Consider the following 25880-nt stretch of genomic DNA (forward strand, 5'->3'; position numbering starts at 1 on the left):
TGCGTTCATATGTCATCTCAAGAACCCCTTATTGGCAGAAGCCTGGCACAACCGCCGCACACGTGAAATACTTGGAGCGACTTTGAAAAAGGAATAAATTAAAAAACACGTCGAGGCTCATGGAAGAGCAGAACAACAGAATGCAAACAGATATAAAATGGGGTTGAAGGGATAACCACAGCACGAGGACACATAGATTGGGCCACAGAACAAGGAGAGAAGTCTTCTTCTTGGATCCATACTCTTGAACAGAGCAGTGGAACAACCAAAGCAGTTTTCCTTTGGCTATTTGGCTCAATCTTGGACGGGTCACCACTCCGACCATTTATTGGAGCACAGCTATGCTACTGATTCTATGCCCCTCTACCGGTACGCTGGAACTCATTTCACTGACCTCAAGAGGATAACAAGCTGTCAACCCCATCTGGTGTTAGTTCAGCAGCCAACAGGGCATGAACTCAGGACCCTAGGATCCAAAGCCAACCACTCTAACCACACTAACCACTAAGCCAACACCAGGCTTCAATGAGAGGAGTACGTTGCAGCTAAAATGTAGTGGAGAAGGTCTCAGTAGGGAAAAGGTCAAACAGAACACAGGTAATTAAATCGTGGCTACAGGTACAACCTAGAAAAGGACAAAGAATGCATGATTAAAATGAAATAAACAAAAAAAGGTTATTATTCATCTCTGTGAGTGTGTCCGGTCAATCACCATCCATTAAATGTAAATCACTTCGTGAAGTGCAAGCTCAAAACAATAACATCACGTGATTTATGCATGATCATGTCACCTCCATTAACACCGCGTGCCCAATATTGCCGTCACAGTCTGATAGGTCCCCAGTCGGATTAAAATTATTGCATTTATTTATTTTAAATCCACTCTAAAAATTAATTTTTTGATGTTAAGACTTGATATCGATCACACAATTGATTATAACAAGGAAATCCAACACGTGTGGAGGCCATTCAGCCCATCATGCCTGTGCGAACACCGCACCAACCCATCGACACAAGATCCAAGGAAGAAAATGCAAAAAAAATGTTTTTAATTAATGAAATAAAATTTTAAATTTTTGTAGTTTTTTATTTTTATTTTTTCCCTTTTCTTCTCCTCGGAGAGGGGGCATGGGCTTGGATAAAAACACACAACAACCACACAACCCCCTTTGACAAGACCCCCACCAACAGCAATCCATACACAATCACCCATCAATACTCAAACTACCTAAAAGTCTTATCAACATCCCTATACCCCTCTATCTCCATAACTTCCAGGTACCTATTTAATTGTAATTTAAACTTATCCACTGTTTCTGCTGCCACTACCTTTCCAGGGAGGCCATTCCATGCATTAACTACTCTCTGAGTGAAAGTCTCCTGCCTTGTAACCGTCTTAACTCTCCTCTTCTTTACTCTCAGGCTATGGTCCCTGGTTCTATCACTGTCTTCTCTGTTGAATAATTAATCTGCACTTATTTTATCGATACCTTTCATTATCTTAAACATCTCCATCATATCTCCTCCCAACCGCCTCCTTTCTCGTGTATAAAGCCCTGTCTCCTTCAGCCGCTCCCCAGAGCTAAGTCGAGCTTGGCCTGGAATCACTAGTAGCCCTATGCTGAACCCTCTCTATGGCATCAATGTCCTTCCTGAGTTGTGGTGACCAAAACTGCACACAATATTCAGGATGTGGCCCTCACTAAATTCCTATACAATGTTAACACCACCTCTTTTGATTTATAATTGATCCCCCTCCTTATACAACCTAAAACACCATTTGATTAACCTATAGCTGCCTGGCACTGTGCTGCCTGCTTACCTCCCACATCTATTACCACCCCCAGATCCTTCTCCTGTGTGACAGCCTCCAAAATTACCCCTTGCATCCTGTAATCTCTATTTTCATTGTTCTTCCCCATCTCCAACACCTTACACTTGCTCAGGTTAACTTCCATCTGCCAATCTTTTGCCCAATCTATACAAGTATCAATACTTTCCAGTATCTGATCACCACCCCCTCTGCTATCCACCTTACCTCCAAGTTTGATTGATTTGTTGTTGTCGATTGAAAACACGATGATCAATGACAAAACTGTGCCCTGTGCTGCTAGATCTGGTGACAGGAAGACCTTCGTTTGTAATCCTGGCTCATGCCAGCACACCTCTCCCAGGTTGCCCAAAAGGAGTACTCTCTCCATGCAAGTTGTCGCCTCCAACGATCTGGGCACTTACCCGGGGGAAACCTTCAACGTCTCCTCTTCACTGCAGCTCGGTCAGTCATATCTCTCTGCCTCCCACTGGTGCAGAACACAAAACAAACTGATTTATAAACTCACCCGAGGATGTATTTTTTTAAAAAGGAAGTTTGGTCAGTGATCCTGTTTGCAAACGTGACGTCATCAGATGCAATGGGGACGATATTTTGACTCTGCATTCGATTCACCTGCAGAGAGAGACCCCAAGCGATAATAGGTGGACTTCAAAGCAAGAATTAGGTTGAACCAACTGAACGTTACATATATATATATATATATATATATATATATATATATATATATATATATATATATATATATATATATATATATATATATATATGACACAATTATTCTTTACTCAGGGTCTGTCGCCATTTTAAGTACTGCACACTATCTCTAAACCAACTCTGCCTCCTTCTCGTCCCTTCTGTTTTCTCGACACATCCCCTTCCCTCACTCCGATACGACGACCTTTCCTTTCCCCTTTAATGCCCATCTACTTCCTCAACCTTTGTACTCCCATCTACTTTCCCTGATCCTCTCCATTACAACTCCCTTCCTCCCCCACTTGCACAGCCTTTCCTTCCCATGTATGTAATATGTCAATGACCTTAAGGCCATTGGTGCAAATTTAACGTTTTCCTGGCTCTTTTCAATACTAGTTTCCAACTGCCAATGAGTTGCTGCCATACGTACTCGTATATATCCATGTGAAGTAACATTCCTGTAGTTGTTGAAACCACGACGCACCTGGTATAATTACTTCCTTTTTTCTTTGCAGGAGCGAGGCTCATGGAAGAGCAAGGTAGAACTGACAGTGGGACAGACATCAAAGGAATGAACGACCTGGAAAATAATGGAAAGAGGGAAGGAAATGCTGAAACGAGCAAGTAACATGCTTGGGTTAGGAAGGTTAATGGGGTTATAAAGATCATTAATGGCCAGAGTTGGGGATGGCAAGAGATAGCAGTGCACTGTTTGGTTGAAAATCTGGAGAGAAGAGTGAGACAGAAAAGCTTCTGGAAAGCAGTTCCATAGATGGGAGAAGTGAGGAATAAAAGAGTTGAGGTGTGTAGACAGTCTGGATTTTGGAAGTTTAACCAGAAGGAGGTTACTGGAAGAACGTGTGCATCCTGGATTATATAGAGAGACCGCTGACCTACCTGTGATGTGAAAGTAACAGACCTTGTGCTTCGGCCTCATCATGGGAGATTGCAATCATTTTGAGATCTTCAGAATCCACAGAATCCAGGAGAGACATATGTGATTCTGGGCCCATATGGGAGAGCAATACTCCATTGAGCTACAGAAAAAGGCTTTAGAGACTGCAAGTAGCTCTGATTTGGAGGCTAGCTTTGCTGTCTGATTGGCCCAGGAAATGTCATGGCTGATAAGGCATAGAAGTTTAAGAGATGAACCTTTTCCAGTGGATGACCAAGGAAATAGATAGGTGGATTCGTTTGATGATCATTCCAAAGCGATAGGGTGAGACTGAGATTTTCCAGGATTGAAGGACATGTTGCATTTCTCACACTAGAATCGAATTATTTCCTCATCAGCAGAGAGATGCAGCTGCTTTCTTCCAAGTAGATGGATCGGAGATTGTATAATACAGTGTGGAGTTGTCTGCAAAAGGAAGAGAGAGTTTTCCAGAGCATTGGAGAAGTTGTTTAATATAGATTAGGAACCAGACTGGGCCCAAAACACTACCTTGGGGAACTCCAGGCTCCACTGGGAGAGGGGAAGAGAGGTTTCCATTGATGGCAACACATTGACTGCATGAGTGAAGGATGTCAGAAATTCAGGAATGGAGGTCTTCTGTTTAGCTTCTATTTGTCCACGTTTTTATCACAAGCCATTGTTATAGGGAACTTAAATTTTACAAGCTATGCTTTTATTCGGATTGCTCCAATGTTCTCATAATAAGATGTATGTTTCTTGTATTTTTGTGTTTGATTGATTTAAGAGTGTAAATAAAACTGAACTGAACTATGCGACAGGCAGAGAACTTGGCAAGCAAAGCACAATGCCTGATATATGTGCAAATAGACGGTCCTAACCTCCAGTTTGAGATTGATGGCCTCCAATCATTGCTGAGAGAGGAACAGAAGCAGGTGCAGAGTTGAGTGACTGGGACAAAATCAAAACTGATGGTCGGAGATTAGGTTTTTGAAAACAGGAAAACCTAACATCAGAAACAATGATGGATTCCATGACTTTGCTTGTAAATGAAACCAAGCTCACTGGCCTGGAGTTGGTGGAGAGTCTGTTTTTTGACCCTTCCTGTAGACAGGAGGTGCACAACCAGTGAGTACTTTATGTGTGGGATTTACGGGGGGGTTGGGTGGGGGGTGAGTGGGGGCGTTCTCAGAATGAGATACTCGCAAGTCTGATGTGCCAACGTTTTTTATTTTTCAAAATAATGTGTGAGTACTGTTTATAAACCGAGTAAGAAAATATATTAATTAATTTATTTTTTTTATATGGGTGCCTCCTCAAAGGTTTTGTTGTTTCTTGGACTGTCGTGAATATCTCGTTTGTATGCATTTTTGAACTCCCCACATACTTTAACGCACAAACAATCTACGTCAACTGTTTTGATTTGCTTCCCACTTGGAGAGAAATACGTGATTTATCGGTAAAGCATGGAAGCCATAAACAGTTTTCTAACACCACTCATGCAATGGTTTCACTACATTTGTGTTGTGGTGGACCACAAACCGGAGGTAATTACTTTTATCTCATGATGTAGTTACTTGTTAGACCGGGTTGTAATTTTGCAGATACTAATTGCATTCAGGTCAGGTAATATGTCATCTCCATCCAGGAGGTTTGCTGCTGTGGATTATAATTATCATTATTAATTATTATCAATTACATTATCCGGCACAATATTATTGTTGTAACTGATTTTTGTTGTTGTTGTTTAGTTCTCCCTTATGCACCTCTTCACCTGAGGTTGGAGCCACAGGACAAATCCTCTTGCTGTTCCCTCAAGGCCTCTTGGAACCCAGAAGAGAAATTTTCCTACCAACTCCGCTACTCCGTGGATGAGCCGGGTGTCCCTCCTAACAGGCCACAGGTCAGAATATAAGTGTTAATAAACAAACTTTTCAAAAACATACATGGGGTGTCCGAAAAGTTATACCAACGAAAGGCTCACAATCGTCCAAGTCATGGCAAAAACAATATCATGAGGCAGATACAAAAAGAAAACTGCAAATATAGATGTGGACAAGTCTGGAGACAGCGATGGTTCACGAGCAATGTACACGGTTTGCCTTTTTTATTTTTTGACCTTCGAGGGGATGCCACGGGCAAACTGGTGGGAATCGGGAAAAACGTAAATGATGAAAGTTGTAGTACTCGAAGAGCACTACTTGCATACCAACTTTCATTCGAAACATTTGAAAACCCTAGGAGCTCGATCCCCAATTTATTGATTTTTTTGACATTTTCTAAGTTCGTGACCTTGTGACCTTGACCTTGGGACGAAAATGAAAAATCGAGCTCCGTGGGGCTATGCAGGTGCCATTGGGCTAACCAAATACCGAAACCCCTGCCAGATTCGACAAACCCCTCGGAGAAGATGTAACTTGAAACTGGCTACCCCCTAAAAACACGTTTTTTGGGCGTGGCTCCGCCCATAATGGGCGCAGCACACCCATTCTCCGGAAAACACAACTAGATCATGATACAAACCTCGCACCCTAATTTTATCAAGATCGGCTCAAAACCCACGGAGCTATGCTCGGGACGGACAGACAGACAGACACACACCCATAACGAATATAGTGGTCACTTACTGGCTCGTGAACCAATATATATTGAGAGGCAATGAAAATGCCTACCAAATGAAAATTGACCTTTATTTCATAGCATGTGAAAAAGGATCAATGTATGCAATCACATGAGATTTGTCACAGGGACAGTCACAGAATCTGAACAGAGACGGGAAAATTAGGATGTGCATGTGTCGTCACAAAAACGTCAAACGATGCAGGGGTCTGTACAGTCCAAATCGAGTGTGACCACGTTGGGCAGCGATGCACGCTTGAAGTCGATGGGGCATCGATAAACACAGGTGGCAGATCAGAGCTTGTGGTATCGCTATCCAATGGAACTGTAAGGCTGCAGTAAGCTCTGCAACATTGCGTGGAGGGTTCATTTGACGATTGCTCCCCAAACCATAACACTGCCACCTCCAAAACAGTCTCTCTCAAAAATGCAGCCCTGAGCGAAACGGTGTCCTTGCCGACGGGTACACGCGAAGACGTCAATCTGGAAAACTGACACTGAACCTCGATTCATCTGAAAAGATGACGTTTGCCCACCGTCTCCCACCGAAGTTACCACCAGCTGCTGCCCATCGTTGTCATGCAAGTTGGTGTCGATGTGTCAAGATTTGTCACTGATGAGTCATCCCCTTGTTCCAATGGTGTTTCTGGCCATTTATATGCTGTCCTGAAGCGGTTGCGGAGGTGACTGACCATGATGGATCGGTCTTGTCTTGCTGATGTCACACACTGTGCACCAGGATGAGGACAGTCGCTGACCCTTCCTGTGGCTCTGTATTGGTTCCATATACTAGAAACTGTTGACTGCTGGACATGAATGTGTCGAGCAACTCTTTCTTGACTGATTCCACTGTTCAGTATACGGATGGCTTGGTTCCTCTGATCATTCATTAGATGTAGCATTTTAATTGACAGCCTCACAACAAAGGTAACCTGTGCTTTTATATACATGTTGCATGTACAGCTTGGTTTGTTTTAATAACAATAATCTTTCTTGTCCCGTATCCAGGAAAATTCCTCTTTGGTGACACCTTAAGTTCAAACATCATGAAAAAATCATCATTTTGGCCCCATCTCTCAGTGGTGAAGAATCACTTTAAGGATTAAAAAATTCTCGGATCTGGCCCCATCTCTCAATGGTGAAGAATCACTTTAAGGATTAAAAAATTCTCGTATCTAGATCTGGATTTGGATCCTCAGAAAAATCAAATCGATTCATCCTTGTCACACACCCAACGTGTCTACCAAGTTTCGTTCTAATCCATCCACAACTTTTAGAGATATCGTGATATATATCAGTTTTGACCCGAGCTCTCAATGGTAAAGAATCACTTAAAAAACAATTGCAATGATCGGATCCCGATCCAGATCTTCACCAAAATCTAATGAGTTCGTCCTTGTCACACACCCAACCTGCCCACCAAATTTCAATGGAATTTATCCACAACTTTTTGAGATGCAGTATGTTGCACACAAACAAACAAACAAGCAATCATAGACTGGTACTTACGAAATCGTCAACTTGACCTCTGACCTTGTCTAATAAAAGCTGTCTCTAGAGAAGGTAGCGACGCAAACCAGAAGTTTCTACGATGATTCTGTACCAAACCATCAAAAATATAATGTTTGACCTCACTGTGACTTTGATGTTTGACCGATTTTGACCAAAATCGAATCAGCGCAAGCCATCACCCTACTGAATCACGTGGTGTAATTTGACATTGGTAGCTTCTTCCGTTCTCGAGTTACTGCGGATTAACGTAACGTAAAGGTCACACTCGACGCCCCCCCCCCCAACTCGAAAGGATGCCAGGGCGAGCGCCATGACGTCAGCGCGCACACGCAAAACCTTTACGTGACTCAACGACGCGTCTGCTCGAGCGCGCTGCACCACATGACGAGCCGTGACGCGGCGGGTGAAAATTTTTTATACAATCTTAAAACGTCTCCAAAACATCCGATTTTTACCAGAATTTCGACAACTGAGTGTTAAGCGTCCTAAGCGATCGCAAAAACCGAAGACAAAATTAAAATCAAAATTAAAACGAACTTGTAACGTCGACTGAAGCAAAAATACTCCATTTCTCCACAGGAATTTGTGGAATTATTTAATATTATTTTATCAAAGTCATAAAACCGTAATATTCGGCCATCCACAAACAATCTTTACACCATCTTTACACCATCTGACGGCTTAGCGAGTCAGGCATGCGGCGACAAGCTTTATTGGGATGAAAAATGACTTTTAAACACCATCTTTATCAAAAACATCGTCAGCGCGCACACGCAAAATCTTTACGTGACTCAACGACGCGTCTGCTCGAGCGTGCTGCACCACGTGACGAGCCGTGACGCGGCGGGTGAAATATTTTTATACAATCTTAAAACGTCTCCAAAACATCCGATTTTTACCAGAATTTCGACAACCGAGTGTTAAGTGTCCTAAGCGATCGCAAAAACCGAAGACAAAATAAAAAACGAAGTTAAAACGAACTCGTAACGTTGACCGAAGCAAAAATACTCCATTTCTCCACAGAAATTTACGGAATTATGTTTGACCTCACTGTGACCTTGACCTTTGACCGATTTTGACCAAAATCTAATCAGCGCTAGCCATCACCCTCCTGAATCATGTGGTGTAATTTGACATTGGTAGCTTCTTCCGTTCTCGAGTTATCGTGCCTACAAACAAACACACAAACACACAAACAGAGGACGGAAGTCATCAATATACTTACGAAATCTAAACAAGAAAAAGACGTCATGCAGAGCACTAAGTCAATCATTTGAAAATGACGATTTTAGAAATTCGGCCTACGTTGACCTTATGGCAGATGTTGACCTCAAAAATATTTGCTAATTGAATTCAGTGACATGATTTGCAAATCCTCTTAAAATTTCAAGTCAATGGGATGAAAATTGAGGATTTTAGAAATCTCACTGAAGTCAATAACCATTGGCCTATGTTGACCTTTTGGTCCATATTGACCTCAAAAATAATTGGCTACTTGAATTAATTGACCTGGAATATATATCCCCTTCAAATTTCAAGCCAATCAGATGAAAATTTAGGATTTTATAAATACCACCTAAATTGTTGACCTTTGGCCTATGTTGACCTTTTGGCCTATGTTGACCTCCAAAATAATTGGCTGGTTGAATTCAGTGACCTGAAGTGTAAATCCTTTTCAAATTTGAAGTGAATCTGATGAAAATTGAAAATTTCATAATTTCGGCCTATGTTGACCTTTTGGCCGGTGTGGACCTCAAAAATAATTTGTGGTTGAATTCAGTGGCCTGATGTGAAAATCCTCTTCAAATTTCAAGTCAATGTCTGTTCGGTGTTAACTCTGCATTGTGTTCTTGCTATAACTGTAAATACGTGCTTGTCTGAGTGTGAATTAAAAGTGCTTGTCAAACTGTTTCCCGTTTCGTTGCGTCCTTTCCTCTGGTTGACATTTCCATCTTGCATCACGTAAGGGATTGGTAGAGGGTATAGACATCCAGTAAGTAATCTGAACCATCGAGGTCGGCGATAACACGTTATCGGCGTTATCCTCTGAGCATGGAACGAGCCGCTTAAGCGGTTCGTGTCCGGAGCCGACCTGCGGCGTGGTACAACTCGGTACGCTACCCACGCGGGTACTTAGGTATATCGACATTCGGCGATTCACCCTATTTCGCGCGGGTAGAATGCGGACTAGGTTGTGGTGAGGTTAAACCCCCACCCGTGACTGGCTCCTGGCGGTAGTTCCAGGAGGGTCACGACTGAATTGTCCGTTCCGGTGGGCGACGGGGCTGCCATTGGAGGTACGCAGCCGATCGCATGCCAGGCGGGCGAAATTCGTAACTATATATATATATATATATATATATATATATATATATATATATATATATATATATATATATATATATATATATATATTTAACCTGGCCAGCCAGTTCGTGAAAACTTGGGCCAAAAATATTCCTGAGCCAACCTGCACATGAACCTGGGAATAATTGGGGCCTTTAAACAAGCCGTAGGAATATCTTGTGTCACTGAAGACCATAGCTTTGGTGGTCATTAATGTCTGAAAGGTTTCTTAACAAAATTTTAATTTCATCTGGGCTTCTTGTGAGATGAGGATCTGAGGTTCTGGCATTTTAAGTCTATGTTTAAACTTTATATTTTAAGCCAACCCCTATATGACAGGGGGGGCAGGGGTTATACCTGTTGTCAGGTTTGTTTCTACAATTAGAGCCCAAATTTTTTATTGGTACCCCACAGTTTCTTAGATCCCTAGGAGTACTAAGCCACCATAACACGTTTTTTGGAATCGCTCAGTTTTGTCAATGTGGAATCTCAAAGACTGCTTTGCCTTCCAAGATGTTCTTGCATCATATTAGTGTACCTGTATTGAAGTTATGCACCTGATATTCGATTAGTGTCCTTGACCTACTTTTTTCGGATTGTGACCGAATTAACAAAAACACCTTTTTGATCATAACTTGAATAATTTTCCTCTGATTTTCATGATGTTGAGTTTTGTGGATATATATTGCAGATGAGGACACATTTTCTTAATTTACACTCTATGTCTAAACGTTGAAGTTCAAGGTCACACGGCAGTCTGAAAATAGTGTGGCCATCATTAGATTGCGGGCCAATTATAAGTTGCAGGAGATCGCCAATTGTAAGCAGGGGGCGGGGGGCGATCACTCACATCTGGGATATTCATTTAATTGCATCTCATTGTGTGAAAGATATGCAACCTCAAAAATATTCACAAGTTAATGAACAAATTGATTTTGTTTAAAATTCCATGACCTCTGGAATAAATTTTATATTTGTCTCTACTCAGTTTCTTTTATCAGATATGAGGGCTGACATGATGGCCTAGAGGTATGCACACTAACTTCTAAGCCGTCTAGCCTGAGTTTGAATCCCGACCCAACTATAAACAGTCATCCTGGTGTTTCACAGACAGGGTGCTTCATCAATGTGTGTGCCATCCCTCGGATGGATGGTGAAATGGCATCCCGTCTGCTAGCATTCGTTGGTAGGCATTACTTATCCCATGGTGTCCTTTGCGAAGAGTCGGCGAGTTATCGCCGGCACAATGAACAAATTCGAACCAGCAGAGGGCATTGCATCAGCGGCATAGCCGTGCTCTCAGCCATTGATGCTACCCCGCAGCTTTGTGCTGTACATGAACAAAGAAGAAGATCAGATTTGAAACATTTCTCAGTCACTTGTGAAAACAAAACAATGTGTGCTGTTAAAGATGGTGTGACTGGACTTTTTAAAGGTACAGGATCCATGGTCGGACATGCTCTCCTGGGAATTTCCAGGCAAGTCAATATGATGTCCTTTGATACAGAGATTGCTGTTACCACTGCCTCTCCTTCTCTTCTCTTCCACAGATAATAGACCTTATCAACAACAGCAAGCATTACACAATACACAAACTGCTGCCTTTCCACCATTATGTTGCTTATTTGCGACAGCGGGTTCACCCCTCTGGCCACTGGAGCAAATGGAGCCAGAAAGCGAGGAATCGAACATCCGAGAAAGGTACGGCAATCCCAGCTTGGTTCTGAGCTAGATTCCAGCATGAAGCACATAATTGAACATCCTTACTCTCACAACTACACATACCAACCTGTATATTCATATTGTGAAGGACCACCCTATCTGTATATATTTATGTGGCATATACTACAGTCTCCATGACTGCTCTAGATACAGTCCTTGCCTTCAAACTCAGGTCTATTCCAAACCTAAACCTCAGTTTGGCATTCCTTTTCTCCATTTAATTTGCTTTGTGAAATTTTGAAGCTCAGTGCAACTCCAATGAGACAGTGCCCTTTATAATTATTTCGGATAATGTGTCCACCGAATCAAATGTTCTCACTGCTCCTAGTCCCTGCCAAGAGTCCAGATGTTTGGAGAGTCATTGATGTGAAAGAATCTGGACAAAGAGATGTCACAATATACTGGAAGGTATGGCCAAAAGAAACACTTTGGAATGTCCAACGTAAATATTCTAAACGCAATATTAAAATTTATTTAATCTCTCTGTGAATGCATTGTTGGACTAATCGGGAGAGCTTGTGCCTTTGCGGCTTGTGGCCCAGAACATGACGGAGAGAGAGCTGTCGGGTCAGCTTCAACGCTACAGGGTCGATGTGTGGCCGGGAAGCAGCGGACTTCGCAGAAACAGGACTGAATGTGAAAGCCTCGCTACAGAATGCCACGTACAGTTGGATAGTGGCAATTACACTATCAGTGTTTCAGTCGAAAACGGGGCTGGCTGGGGGAAAGAGAAAGGTTGGATTTCCATCCCATCTGCTGGAAGAATCGGTAAGAAACCCAATGAACTGAGCCAGTTTTATAATGGCACCAGTGGCGCTGGGCCCACACTCAGAAGGGGCCCTTTAGAACCAAAATTGTTTTTTAAGTGTACATATCGCCATAAATTTAGATAAAGAATATATATATATATGTATATATATATATTGCATAAAGCTCTATCTAACCACTGACTCACTGACTGATATTAAAGATCGGTACCTTCCGGGTGACGTAGAAAGCTGAAGTTTTGCATGCCGATGGACATCGAAGCAGGTACACTGAAAAAATTCACAGAATCATTGGACAACATCCATAAATGAAAATATAAATAAATGAGAAAAAAAAATGAAAAAAAATGCAGGTGAGTGATCCGAAACAATGGGGAAGCACGGTACTTTGGTGTGCCGATGGACATCGAAGCCGATACACCAGGAAAAATCACAGAATCATTTGACAACATCCGTAAATGAAAAATAAAAAATAAATGGGGGAAAAAATGAAAATAAATAAATGAAAAATCAAATGCAGGTGAGTGACCTGAGACAATGGGAAACAAGTTTTGCCTCCAGCTGTCTCATCTCAGCCATGTACACAGGTGTATAATTACCCCATGCATGCGAAGTGAAAAGCAGGCTGAAGCAATTGGTTCCCTTCTGTCTATCCGTCCATCCACAAACATCAGTTTATAATCGAGGAACAACTTCATATCAATTAAATGTTATATTTTGAACACAAATTGGAACACGAACCTGCAGTTTAGCAGTACTTTGGCACTGCATTTGGCCAGATTGTGCATGCACATTGCACAGAGAGGAGTTCGATCATTAGCTCACCTGGAACATAATTTCGAGGAGCTTATAGGATCGTGCATCGTCGGTCCGTCGGTCCATCCACAAACACTTGCAACTCCTTCTCTGAAACTATACACAAGATTTCGATGAAATTTCGCCACAACCTTCATCACCTGTGATGTACCAAAGTTTGGTCACTGCATTAAAAAAAACAACCAGAGCTATTTACTTTCTTCTCCGTTAAATATTTTGTGGATTGTCCACCTACCAGTGGTTCCCTGGTTGTCTTATCCAGCTGCTACCAGGTGAGTGCCCTTGGGTATTGCCCCTATTTTTATTTTAATTTTAAAAATGCCACCTATGGGTACTTACAAGTCTGTAAAATAACCCTGCCACCAAATAAAATGACCACAACCATTCATTTCCAAGCTTTTATATATTTATCTTTGAGAGAAAAAAAGGTTTCATTTTGTTTTCCCATGGGGAAGGATCCTCAATCACTTCTTGGCTTTGGCCACTGTCCTATATGTCATTGGATGTAATGGTGAGCCTCGAGGTGGGAATATGTTTGTTGAAAGGGACAGTTTTAGGTTTGAATCTACATGGATTCAGCTGCAGTTTGCACTGCTCAGTGATGTGTTGACAAAGATGCAGATGCACCATGACCTACAAAAACACATGAAGTACGATTGAATTAATTAGCAATCAGTGAACCCATCCGGGGTCGTTTAGTTTCGAGCGAAGGACATTGAAATGCTTTTTTGTTTTTCTCGACAAGATTGAGGAATCGTGGAAGGGCAGGCAAGGATATTAAAGTGCTTTTCGTTATACAGAGAACAAGAGTGCAGGCGTCATTAGCAAAAGCATCCAATCCTTCTGAAAGGACAGAATCTCTTAGTACATAATATTTTATTGCTCAAAGGACAGGCAATATGTAACACAAACAAAGTCAGGTCGACTGGATATGTAAAATCGAAGTCATCTCTTATTGCTGCAGAATCATCCAGACAAAATGTTGACTTCATGTTATAGTCTACCTGACCCCAATAAGAGATTGAGCACTCTTACCAGAAAGGAAAGGAGAGCTTATGAAGGGGTTACTTGATAGTTTCATCACACTCATTTTGAGTACAACCTCGTCAGTGGCACACCAGCTGATATAAACCTGATTGACTCATTACAATACTACATTCAAGGGTAGTTTAAACTCGACCTGGAGATATGTTGAGAAAAGGCAGAGTAAATGCAATAGGTCGATGAATAATTTTAGAGGGAATTTGTCTTTTGGTGTTGGTAACCAATATAATCACTTGTTTCATGCTTTAATGCAGGGGCTGAAAATCAAAATGGTGGCAAGTGAGATAACAAAGTCGGTAGAATGGTCTTATTTGCGTGCAGCACATGGCTGTGGGGCACAGCTGTGCCACTGATGCAGTGCCGCCTGTAGGTTAGAGAATGAATTTGGAATTTGTTCAGGGTGCTGACGATAACTCGCCAACTCTTCGCGAAGGACATCATGAGATCTTTGATACCCACCAACTAATGCTGGCACAAGGGACTCCAGGGTTAATGTCCCTCTGATGGATACACAGGCATTGATGCCTCACACTGCCTGAAAATCACCAGGACGTCAGTTTGTAGCTGGGCCATGATTCAAAGTTCAAACCCAGGCTAGACAACTCAGAGACGAGTGTGCACACCTTGGCTGTCCGAACAGCCCGGTGGAACACTGAATAATTTTGAAATTTCTGGCGAATGACAACATTAAGCTGATGGTAGTTTACAAAAGATTGGTTGCACAGTGTGGTGGCAATTGCTGGTCAAGGTGAAAAAAATAAATTTTCTTATAAGCAAAAAAGTCCAAGTCATATTCAAAGCACCTTCGTGGTAATTTTGTAAGCATGGCCATTTGTTATTATACTGATAACTTTGAGAATCCCTGTTGGTACAAGTGCTGACCTGAGGTCAGAACCAAGCTGTTAGGGTTGTGAGAGAAATGTGGCAAAATTTGGGGGTGGCAAAAATATATGAAAAAAACTGTTCATGAAATTACATAAGGACACAGCAGATGTGGTTTTCCTTTAATATGAACTGTTAACGGCCAGCTCCGCAAGCCAGGTGAACCCCATCTCTACCCCTGGGGACACCAAAAGTATGCCCCGCGATCATGCGTTAAAGTAAGAACCTCGAATGTCCCACCAGAACTGCTGGTAACGAAGTGTGGGTGCCATTGCAACATTTTTAGCTCTGCAATGCCACCTGAGCTCCGCTATCTTTAACTCCCCCGAGCGAACCCAGCACCAACCTCACACAGGCATCTTCTGGGGATCAGGTAAATTGTTCCTTCTCTGCTTTGTCTCGTCATATTCCCCCGATCTTTACTCTCTGTCATACAAATGGCAATAACCATGCGATGACAACCGCATTAAGCCGATGGAGGTATCGTGTTCGCAACGGGGTGGTGTGTAATTGAATTGTTTAATCACTGCAATACCTGAATGACTGAACTTGCTGAGGAATTGGAGATACTTTGAACCAGATCCGGTCTGTATTTCGAGAAACAGGAAGCAGTTCACATATGAAACAGACGATGAGCCTATTAAAAACCCCAAGGAAGAATTCAAAGTGAACCTTTTCTTTTTCAGTCCTTGACACAGCAATACAATCGGTTGAAGAACGATTCACACAGATCCATCAAAAATGAGTTCTGTGTTTGGCTTCCTCTAAGATGTTCACAGTTATGGAACAGAATAGAACATCAAAGCAAATTATGGAACACTGCTTGAAGACAGAGCAAGATTTACAACATGGGGACTCCAAAGATATTGATGTTTCCGATTTGTTCAGTGAATTTCGATCTGTTTCAAGACGAGTTCCAAAGTGGGCACGAGCACAAGATGATTTGAACTTTGTTTGAAAAATTAAGCTCACGGGTAATATGTTCCCATCACATTTTATTTATTGCTCTTCACATCCTCTTCACCATCCTTGATTCTGTGGCCAGTGGTGAGCGAAGCTTTTCCAAGCTGAAGTTGATCAAAACATCCATCCGTTCCTCAATGATGCAACAAACACTTGTTGGGAAATCCACCTTGTCAATACAACATGAAATTGCACAAAACATTGACCCGAAGGAACTTGTTTCTACATTTAGTAAACTGAAAGCACAGAAAGGACATTTTTTATAAATCCTAATTATCAGCTTTGGCACAGGAACATATAGTATGAGATCATGTGACAATGTGCATTTATTTGATTACATATCCTGTGAAAAGTAGAGAACAATGAGAATATACAATCAGTCTCATACAGTATTCTCCTTTTTCATGAAAAATAACCCTGTAATTATAAACGCAGAAGTTATATTCATGGTATATTTATTTTCCAAATTTAAAGTTGGGGAGGATGCAAAGCTGAAGGTTCACCAAGGGCACCTAATACCCTTGCACCGGCCCTACCTGAGGGACTCATGCTGACCTGAGTTTGTATCCCAAAAGGAAATGCGTCCGCTTCCATCTCTATCTTTATCCTTACAATAGGTCTGGAAGCTCCACGGGATGTCTCTACCAGATCGGCCGGCAACTCTGCCCTCAACGTATCCTGGGATGCACCGAGTCCAACAACATGCTGTCACCTTAAATTTGTGCTTGCTTGGGCAGGTTGTGAATGGAAAGGCAGACCTCAGGGCTGGCTTCATGTTGGACCTAAAATCAGAAGTTGTGTTGTACCAGGTGTGATGATATTCACTCATATTTCTCTTGTGCACCATGCTTACCTCGATTTTTGCTGACAGATTTATTAAACTGTACTTACGGTGTTCAGTTCACAAAATAAGCAAATCAAGGTCTACCACAGGCCTTTATCAACACTTGCATTGGATATTACAGAATGGGGAACTTGTATCTGATAGTAACACAGTTCTTTCAGTTTCAGTTTCCAGAAGCTTAGAATCCATGATTACTTATCATTGTGGTCTTCAGATGGAGTTGAATGCACAATCTCTAGGTTACTCGTCCACTGAATTCACCACGAGGCCAACACCATGCTTTTGAGATCGTTTCAAATCAGTGAAAATTTGTTTGTCCACAAATTGTACGCAAACAAATAAATATGTTAAATCATTATAAAGTACTGTACAGCAGAATTTTTTGAATGAAGATGTGTAACAGAATTTCCCTCTACCCAGGGTTGGAACCAATGAGGTGTTACAAAGTGTCTGTTCATGCATCATACTCTGTCGGAGATAGTGAGGCAGTCAGTGTGTCGGACTTTTCACAAGAGGGGGGTGAGTTGTGCTCTCTTTATCCTTGATATGTAACATTGCTAAATGTAATACATCTGCTCAAATGTAAATCAGAAAATACCAGCCAACAATGATGACAGCCTCAAGAGCAGCTATTATTCTGATTGTTCTGTCTTTCTTGTCTACCAGTACCTCTGATGGCCCCGAATATTACCACTTTGGAGCCTGGTAAAACCTGGCTCTTCCTTTCCTGGCATTCTCTGCCGATGGACACAGCTCGTGGCCATGTGCTGCAATACATCGTGAACCTGCACAAGCAACCTCCTGACAAATACGACGGAAAAGCACAGAGTACAGGAATTGCAAGAAACATCTCTAATCACATTCATTAATAAGGCACCAGCAAATTTAGATGTCAGATGATAACTGTATATACTGTTGAGAAATAAATAAATAGAGGGTGTCCCAAAAAAATGTACTCACTCTTTAAATGATAATAAATGCGTTGTTTATTGACTTAGAAACAAGATGAATGGTTAAATGTGTAAATGGATAAATGCATGTTTACAAATGTTCAAACTGACGACCATCACGTTCCAAACACAGCCGATAAGGCGGACCAATGGATTAATGTTGGAATGTAACTTTTCCAATTAATTCGCTTCAAAATGCGATGGGCGCTTGATTTTAGGATTCCTGTCTCACGAGCCATTTTGTCGTACAGATTTCCGTGGGGATAGGTGGAGGGTTTCCAGCAATTGATTTTCCTTTGCGAGGGTGATTGATGACCGTGGTCTTCCTGATCACTCCTTATGGACGTTATGCACAGTTCCATCTGTTTCAAACTTATCTCGGATGCGAGCAATGGTGCGTCGCGTTGGTGGATCTTTGTGAAAATGTCTTCTAAATTGTCTTTGCACTTCCATGATGTTTTTGTGCTTCCAGTAGCACTTTATGATAAATTTTCTTTCTTCAAAACCTAGTCGTACTTCTGCCATTATTAGGGTCAATTTGCTCTGAAAATAATTGAAAAATTCAATGAGTTATGAGGAGCCAAAATGTGAGTACATTTTTTGGGAGACTGTATATGTGTATAAAAAATATATATATATATATATGTATATATACAAATATATATATATATATATATTGTATATTTATATATACATATATATATATATATATATATATGTATATATACAAATATATATATATATATATTGTATATTTATATATACATATATATATATATATATATATACTGTATATATATACTGTATATATATATATGTATATATATATATATATATATATATATATATATATATATATATTTGCAGGGATACCCGTGCTCCACACAGGAATCCCATGGATAACGGCGGGTCTGAAGGAGTATATGTCACAGTTAATTGTAAAATTGTAGAGGCTGCCACCATTATTTTTTTTTTCGTCAACACTATAATATTATATTTTCCCCGCCATGTTTTATATGCAGAAGACTCGAGTTCAAAAATGTTAAGATTTATTGCCGCATCAGATAAAAAACCATAATGCCTCAACAATGTGAGGTTGGTTTCATGTCATCATTTGCGACTTAATTTATACGTCAGGCATAACCCAGCCTGGCCCAGCGTATTTGATTTATTTACGTCTGTTATCCTGATAAAAAATTATGTTATATTATGTATACGAAGTTACAACGTACCGACGCCCATAACCATTCTATAAAATATTGTTGTGGTTGACCAAATTCGCAAACCACCATTCAGGTCCCTTAGGTGAGATATCTCTGTAAGTATATGTGTAGTTAGGCCCAAACCCGTTGTCTAGAGGGAATAAATGTCATTCATGCGGGCTGCGACTCTTCAGGATAGCCGTTTTTCTTTTACTATCTTTATTTTGGACCAGCCGCCATTACTACCACCACTAACCACGTCTCAACAGCCATCACAACAACAACCACCAACCACAACGCCGCTTCACAACAACAACCACCAACCGCAATGCCGCTTCACAACAACAACCACCAACCACAACGCCGCTTCACAACAACAACCACCAACCACAACGCCGCCTCACAACAACAACAACCAACCACAACGCCGCTTCACAGCAACAGCCACGACCTTTACCGTCACAACTCGCCACCATCGCATCCACACCATCTCGCGCAACTCGTGGGCACCGATACTGGACTCGTGTAGGGCGCGCACCGAGCAGCGTGTTCAGAAACATCACAGACTTTCCGAGAAAAACGGATCAAAAACGACTCACGCCCACTTTTGTTCCGTCCAATCGGTGAGCGAGGGGCGATTTGGCCCCGCCTCCAGGGCGTTGGAGGGCGGTCGCTATATGCAAATACATGGATCAAAAAGCATTCACGCCCACTTTTCCTCGGGCCAATGGGGAGCCAGTTAGAGAGGTGAAGGGTCGGAGGCAGAGGGTCAAGGGTGAAAGAGCGAAGCCACGGGGCTTATATAAACGGCTGCGTTCGTCAGTAAAGTTGAGTGGTGCGGAGTTCAAGAGAGTCGTCGGTGGAGCTGGAAAGAAGTGGGAGAAGTCAAGAGTGAAGAGTTGGGACGAGCCAAGAGAGGAGACGGAGAGGGCGAGTAGACGGAGCTGTGGAGAGGTGACGGCGGCGAAGGCGGACGAGGGGGTGCTCGCGTCGGTGCCGGGAGCTGCACAGGGAGAGGCCAGTAACGCGACCGAGGTCGAGGAGGAGACGCTCGCCGCGGGACCCGAGACAGGGTGATATCCTCCTTCCCCCGAGCATCAGCAACCCCCTCCTGTTTCCCCCCGCGCTGAGATAGTGCGACAAAGGGGGCCCCTTTCCCACCCCCTACCAGACACTGTCCGCGAGGCCCGCGGAGTTGAGGCGCCACCGCCGCTCTGCGTCACATCATCAGACGGGTAGGCCCGACACGGTCTCGGCCCCAGGCCCGTCTACCCCCCTCATCCTGGAGGGTGGTTCTCTTTTCTTTTGCTTTGGGAATATGTGTTGTCGGCGCCGTCTGTGAAGTAAAATTGTATAAGTGTTGCCGTGTGCCCGGTAGTCGGTTAGATCTGCATTGTTGCATTTGCTTTTTGTGTAATATTGCATTGTCTTCTTCTTTTACATGTGCTTTTGGTGGAATTGTATACGTGTGCTTTCCGTTCATCGCGAAATAAATGTGCTTATTGTTGAACTGTTTTCCCGCTTCGCTTCGTCCTTTCCTCTATTGAATCTCCATCTTGCTTCACGTAAAGGGTTGGTCGTGGGCTAAAACGCCCGATAATTAATCGAACCGTCGAGGCCGACGAATAACACCGCTCGGTTATCCCGATAGTACGGAACGGGTCGCTTAAAGTGGCCCGTGTCCGAAGTCGACCTGCGGCGAGGTGCGATCGCCCGGTCTACCCTCCGTGTGGGTACTTAGGTAGGTCGAATTTGGCGAGCAACCCTATCCCACGCGGGGGCCGATTGGCACGATCGTGGTGAGACCGAAAGGTCCACCAGTGACTGGTTCCCGGCGTTAGTCCGAGAGGGTCACGACTGGATTGTCCGTCCGGTGGGCGACGTGCCGCGATTCGAGTTACGTGGCCGTCAGCACGCCGGCGGGCGCGAATCCGCAACACTGGTGTCAGGAGTGGGATATAAACTCATCGCCCTCCTCGCAGCACTGGTATCGGAGAACGGGAAAACGGGCTCTCCTGTCTCCAATTAAATTCACGGGAATCGGTCCAGGGGTGAGAGGAGCGACCCCCGATTCCCTCCAAATTACGAGCGAGCTAAATTAACCCTTTAAGAGAAGCAAGATGGCGTCTCAAGGCGAGCGGGAGCTGGGGGTATTAGAAATGGATGTAGAATGTGTAGAATCCAAGGCTCAGGATGAAATCCCCGTGCAGGAAATGGTGGTTGTACAGGAACATGAACTCGTCCAACTGAACCCAGAGCCCGAAATAGGTGCGGCAGCGGCCGCGGTGTATGACACCTCCCCTCCCCCTCTCCACCAAAACCCTTCCCCAACCCCTGCCGAAACGGCTCACCCAAGCGCACCCAACATGGACCAGCTATTCACCATGCTGGCGGAAATGACAGCGAAGATAAATGCGAACATGAACGAAAAGATGGATACAAATACAAATGAAATGAAAAACGAAATAAAAGGAATGAACGAAAAGATGGATGCGAATACACAGCAAACGAACAAGCAAATAAACGGAATGGAAGCAAACATGAAGGAAGAAACGAAAAAGCTGCGGGGTGAGACGCAGAACATGGGCCGATGCCTGCAGGCGGGCATGAAGGCCGTTAGCAGGGAGCTTAAAATGGCGACTCCACGTGTGGGAGCGAACGAGCTGGAAGGGGGTGCAACGGCTGACAGGCCCGCGGTGGAGGCGGGTGAAAAAATAATTCGGGGGGCGTGTTGGGTGAGGGTCGTGACGATGACCGAAAGGGAAAAATTAAATGGGGAGACCAAAACGTGTGAGACGAGACACGAGGTGACGACAAAGGAAATAATAATAGTTGAGACAAGGGAGGTAAAGGGTGAAGAGGTGACTGAGTTGGCAGAGACACGGGAGATGGGAACGATAGAGGGAAGACTGCACGATGAAGACGGGGTAAGTGACGCACACACACACACACAGAGGTCGTGGAGGACAATGGGGGTGAGCTCGCGGACTGGGTGGAGGCCCGGTGCGAGCAGCTGGATGGCCTCCTCCAGGAACGAGGGGAGGGAGTATTCCCCCTTGAGGCGAGTCACGACCAGGTGAGTTCGGTCGTGCTTTGCGAGGTTGAGGGGAGGAGTGCTGCGAACGGGTGCACGGAGAGCTTGGGGGGTATAGAGGCCCCGGAGACCCTTGTGGGGACACGAATCCCCAGTGTGGTTGTCCCTGTGTGTGTGGTTCAAGGCGTGAGTGCGTCCCCGTGTGTGGAAGCGACCCCGTGTGTGAGTGGTGTGGTGGCGATGGTGCCGGAGTACGTGCTTCCCAGCACGCCGTGTGTGGATGAGGAACCGTGTGTGGAAGAGGCCGTGTGTGTGGATGAAACGGCCAGTGTGGATGAGGCACCGCGGGTGAGTGCCCCCGCGTGTGTGAGTGAGGGACCGTGTGTGGATGAGGCACCGCGGGTGAGTGCCCCCGCGTGTGTGAGTGAGGCACGGTGTGTGAGTGAGGCACCGCGGGTGAGTGCCCCCGCGGGTGTGAGTGGAGTGGTTTGTGTGAATGGAGCACCACGTGTGAGTGGTATGGTTTATGCAAGGGAGACCGTGTGTGTGAGAGAGCGGTATGTGAGGGAGATGTCGGTTGGCATGCGGGAGCACGCAGCCGCGTCTCCCGGTGTGAATGTAATGGAATGGACTGTGAGCGTCGTAACACGCAGGTGTGCGTGGGTCGAATGGCGACGACGACGGCGACAGAAGAAAGAAAGCCGAGTAGCGGCTGTAGTTGTTTCGGGGACCGTGCCGGGTTCACCCAGCAGTGAGCACTAGGTCCGTGCTGTGCAACGCACGAGGCCCCCACGTGCTCGCTTGCGAGAGTGAAGTCCCGGTCCGGAAACGCACGCGGTGGATTTGCCGATCCCGCGGACGGACAAAGTTTAGGCAGGATTACGGATTTGGACCGGACGGGTTCTCCACGCGATCGTGTGTGTTAAGCTCCAACGGGCAAAGCACATGTGTTCGCGTGGGGAACCCCTCGAGACGTGGGGCTTGTGTTTTTTTTATGCGCACGGTGACGTCATGGCTGCACGCGGGGTTGGAATCCGGCAGGAGGGGTATCCCTGCCGGATGGTACCGTCCAGGGAGGGACGAGGTACACGTGCAGCTGCATGACGTCACGGGCAGGTGCAAAGTGCGCGAGTTGCCGCGCTGGTGCTGCGCATGAAAAAAAAAAAAAAACAGTAAGCCTCACTTTCGGGTGCACAGGATTCCTGGGCAAGGGGTGGAAGACCCCCTTGACGCAGGGCACAGGATGGAAACTAATTAGGGGGAAGGGTTAGCTTAGTTAGACCGACTTCATGGGGCAGGGGTAAGTCCTCATGGAGTCCGTGGAATGGATTAGTCAGAGGGATTGTAGCCAGATTTAGGTTGGGAAATAAAATGATTTTTTTGAGTTAGAAGACAGTGACAGACTTGTGGATGTGTAGTGGGGACGTAGTTTAGCTACGTAGTGTTAAAAGGAACGTGCTGTAGTTTAAGGGACGACGTGGGAGCACGAGTTAGTTAGGGGAGGTAGTTAGGAGGATGGCAGAGTTCAGCGGTGTGTGTGTTGAAGATTTGGTGAGTTGTGAGGTGAGCACTTGTTGAGTGAGTGAGGCCAGCGGGTCTGTGTGTATGGAGCGAATGGGGACTGCATGGTGCGATGAGTGATTGGGGGGAGGAGTGACTCCCGCCCAAGGGACCCCCGGGGTCAGTGTAGAGTGAGTTAGGGGGTTAGTCAAATTGAAAAATGGAGGTTGTTTTGTTGTTGGTGGAAGTGTAGGCTCGAAACCCGTTTGGAGGGGTGCAGGAGCCCTGTTGACGGGCTGGGAGCGTGGCTGCGAAAAGTGAGTATCGCTGAGTGGGTACCCCGGGCACCAGGCTAGTCGGCCGTGGTAGGCCAAGGGCCCATGGGGGGCCGGGATAGCGTAGTGGGCACGGGTGCGCCTGCTTGGTGCGGGGGCCCGGGGCGCCATTAGCCGCGTGGGCAGTGTTGTGGGCACGGGTGACCCTCGGAAAGGGGCCTGGGAAGCCAGCCTGCCACGTGTGCGTTTCAGGGGAGGTGCCATGGGGGCACTCCCCGGTGTTAGGGAGCTGGTAGGCTCGGAGGCAGTGTAGTGCCCGGGGGTGCCATCGTCGGAGAATCGGCAGAGGGTCGTGCCTGCCGAAGGGAGCCACGTGTCCCAGCCATGAGACCGTGTGAGGGCACGGAGAGAAAATTGGGGGGCGAGGCCCGAAATTGTGAGGACACCAACACAGGCGACGGGAATCTGGGTTGTTAGAACCAATAGTTTAAGCGAGAGGCGCTTGTTGAAAGCCCCGGGGTAGTTTAACAGTTAAATGGATAGGGTAGATTAGGAAGTGTACCCTTCCGCACCATCCATCCCCTCGCTCTCGTTGTGGGCCGCTGGACCCACTTTGGTTATAGATCGCTGAACTCTGGGGAGGCCATCCTGGGGCTTCGTTGGGCCTCGACACAGGACGTTAGCTCTCCATTATTCCCCTCCGGGAAGGGAACGTAGGGGTTGGGAGTAGGCTAGGTGACAGGATAGGTTAGCCGAACAAAGACGATAAAGGGGGTTAGGGGACGATTTATAGTGGGGAAGTAAAAAAAAAGAAAAAAAAGAAAAAATGAAAATAAGTTGGGGCTAAAATGGGGTTTGGACAGATTAAGGGAGTTGGTATAGACAATGACAGGCAAAGGCGATAGGTTGGGAGGGAGACCGTAGGGTAGGTCCGAGCCCGCCTTCCGAGTGGCCAGCACCACCGCACTCCCTCCACCAACCTCCACTGAACGGCAAAGGCTGGCCAGCTTCATCTGCTGGCTGCGTTGCTGCAAGGCAGAGGCCGGCCAACTTCATTGGCAGCTGTTGTTTTGCTGCAAGGCCTGTGCCGGCTGGATCGTCTGCAACTGTTTTTCTTCAAGGCCCGTGCCGGCCAGTTCGTCTGCCGGCTGTGTTTGCCTGCAGCGGCCTTATTCTGCAGGCTGTGTTTGCCTGCTGCCTTTGCCATGCCATGCCCACTGCCCCTGCTCACCAGCCCCCGTTCAATTTTTGCTTTGCCCCCCCCCCCTGTTCATTGCCATGTGCGCCATGATCGTAAAAGCAACAGTTTGCAAGCTACAAGAACTGCCCTGTTGGCAGCTACAACACGGGCCTGCAGTGGCGGCCCGTGCACCGTGTTTCCATTCATCCATCCATTCGTTGTGTTCATTGCGTGTGCCACTTGAGCTGGCACGGAGACTGTGTTTGTGCAGCCCATGCACCGTTGTGGTTCACTGCGTTCAGTTCAAACCATTCATCCATCCATTCGTTGTGTTCATTGCGTGTGCCACTTGAGCTGGCACGGAGACTACGTTTGTGCAGCCCATGCACCGTTGTGGTTCACTGCGTTCAGTTCAAAAGGGAAGGCCTTGGACTGCGTGTGAGCAGCCGGCCACATTCCCTGTCACCTGCATTGTTTGAGCCAGAGACTGCATGCGGGCAGCCTGGCTCCCTGCTTACTGCTTTCTTTTTGCAGAGTTCATTGATCCTGGGCCATGGTTTAGTGTAAAATTTGTAAGTTAAGGTTAAGATGTACTGTAAATATGAGTGCGCCCCCGGCATGTTTTTCTTAGCGCCGGCAATTTTATTTAAGTCGTCCGTGTGAGTGAGTTTGTTTAGGTAGTTACTCAGCCCTTAGGTTATTTATTTTGGGGACACGAATACCATGAATGTCGCACTCAGGGATCCGTAGGTAAAATGTCCTCGGGGAAAACTACACATGATGG

At 45.0% G+C, this 25880-nt stretch overlaps 1 protein-coding gene across 4 annotated transcripts in view; it reads left to right on the forward strand.

Moving 5' to 3' along the window:
• Positions 1 to 25880, forward strand: part of LOC147013979 (interleukin-6 receptor subunit beta-like) — an 87857-nt gene that overhangs the window by 46693 nt on the left and 15284 nt on the right. For 3 of the 4 annotated variants that reach the window (XM_085851467.1, XM_085851466.1, XM_085851469.1), the window contains 8 exons: positions 2115 to 2275; positions 5192 to 5343; positions 11468 to 11618; positions 11968 to 12047; positions 12182 to 12407; positions 16729 to 16920; positions 17376 to 17474; positions 17622 to 17783. In XM_085851467.1, coding sequence (XP_085707593.1) covers positions 2115 to 2275; positions 5192 to 5343; positions 11468 to 11618; positions 11968 to 12047; positions 12182 to 12407; positions 16729 to 16920; positions 17376 to 17474; positions 17622 to 17783 — 1223 coding nt within the window. The remainder of the gene's footprint in view (positions 1 to 2114; positions 2276 to 5191; positions 5344 to 11467; positions 11619 to 11967; positions 12048 to 12181; positions 12408 to 16728; positions 16921 to 17375; positions 17475 to 17621; positions 17784 to 25880) is intronic. The other variant, XM_085851468.1, reaches the window with a different exon arrangement.

This window comes from Eptatretus burgeri, chromosome 13 (assembly GCF_056783735.1).
Source record: "Eptatretus burgeri isolate ZD-2024b chromosome 13, Ebu_testis_v1, whole genome shotgun sequence".
NCBI classification, from domain to species: domain Eukaryota; kingdom Metazoa; phylum Chordata; class Myxini; order Myxiniformes; family Myxinidae; genus Eptatretus; species Eptatretus burgeri.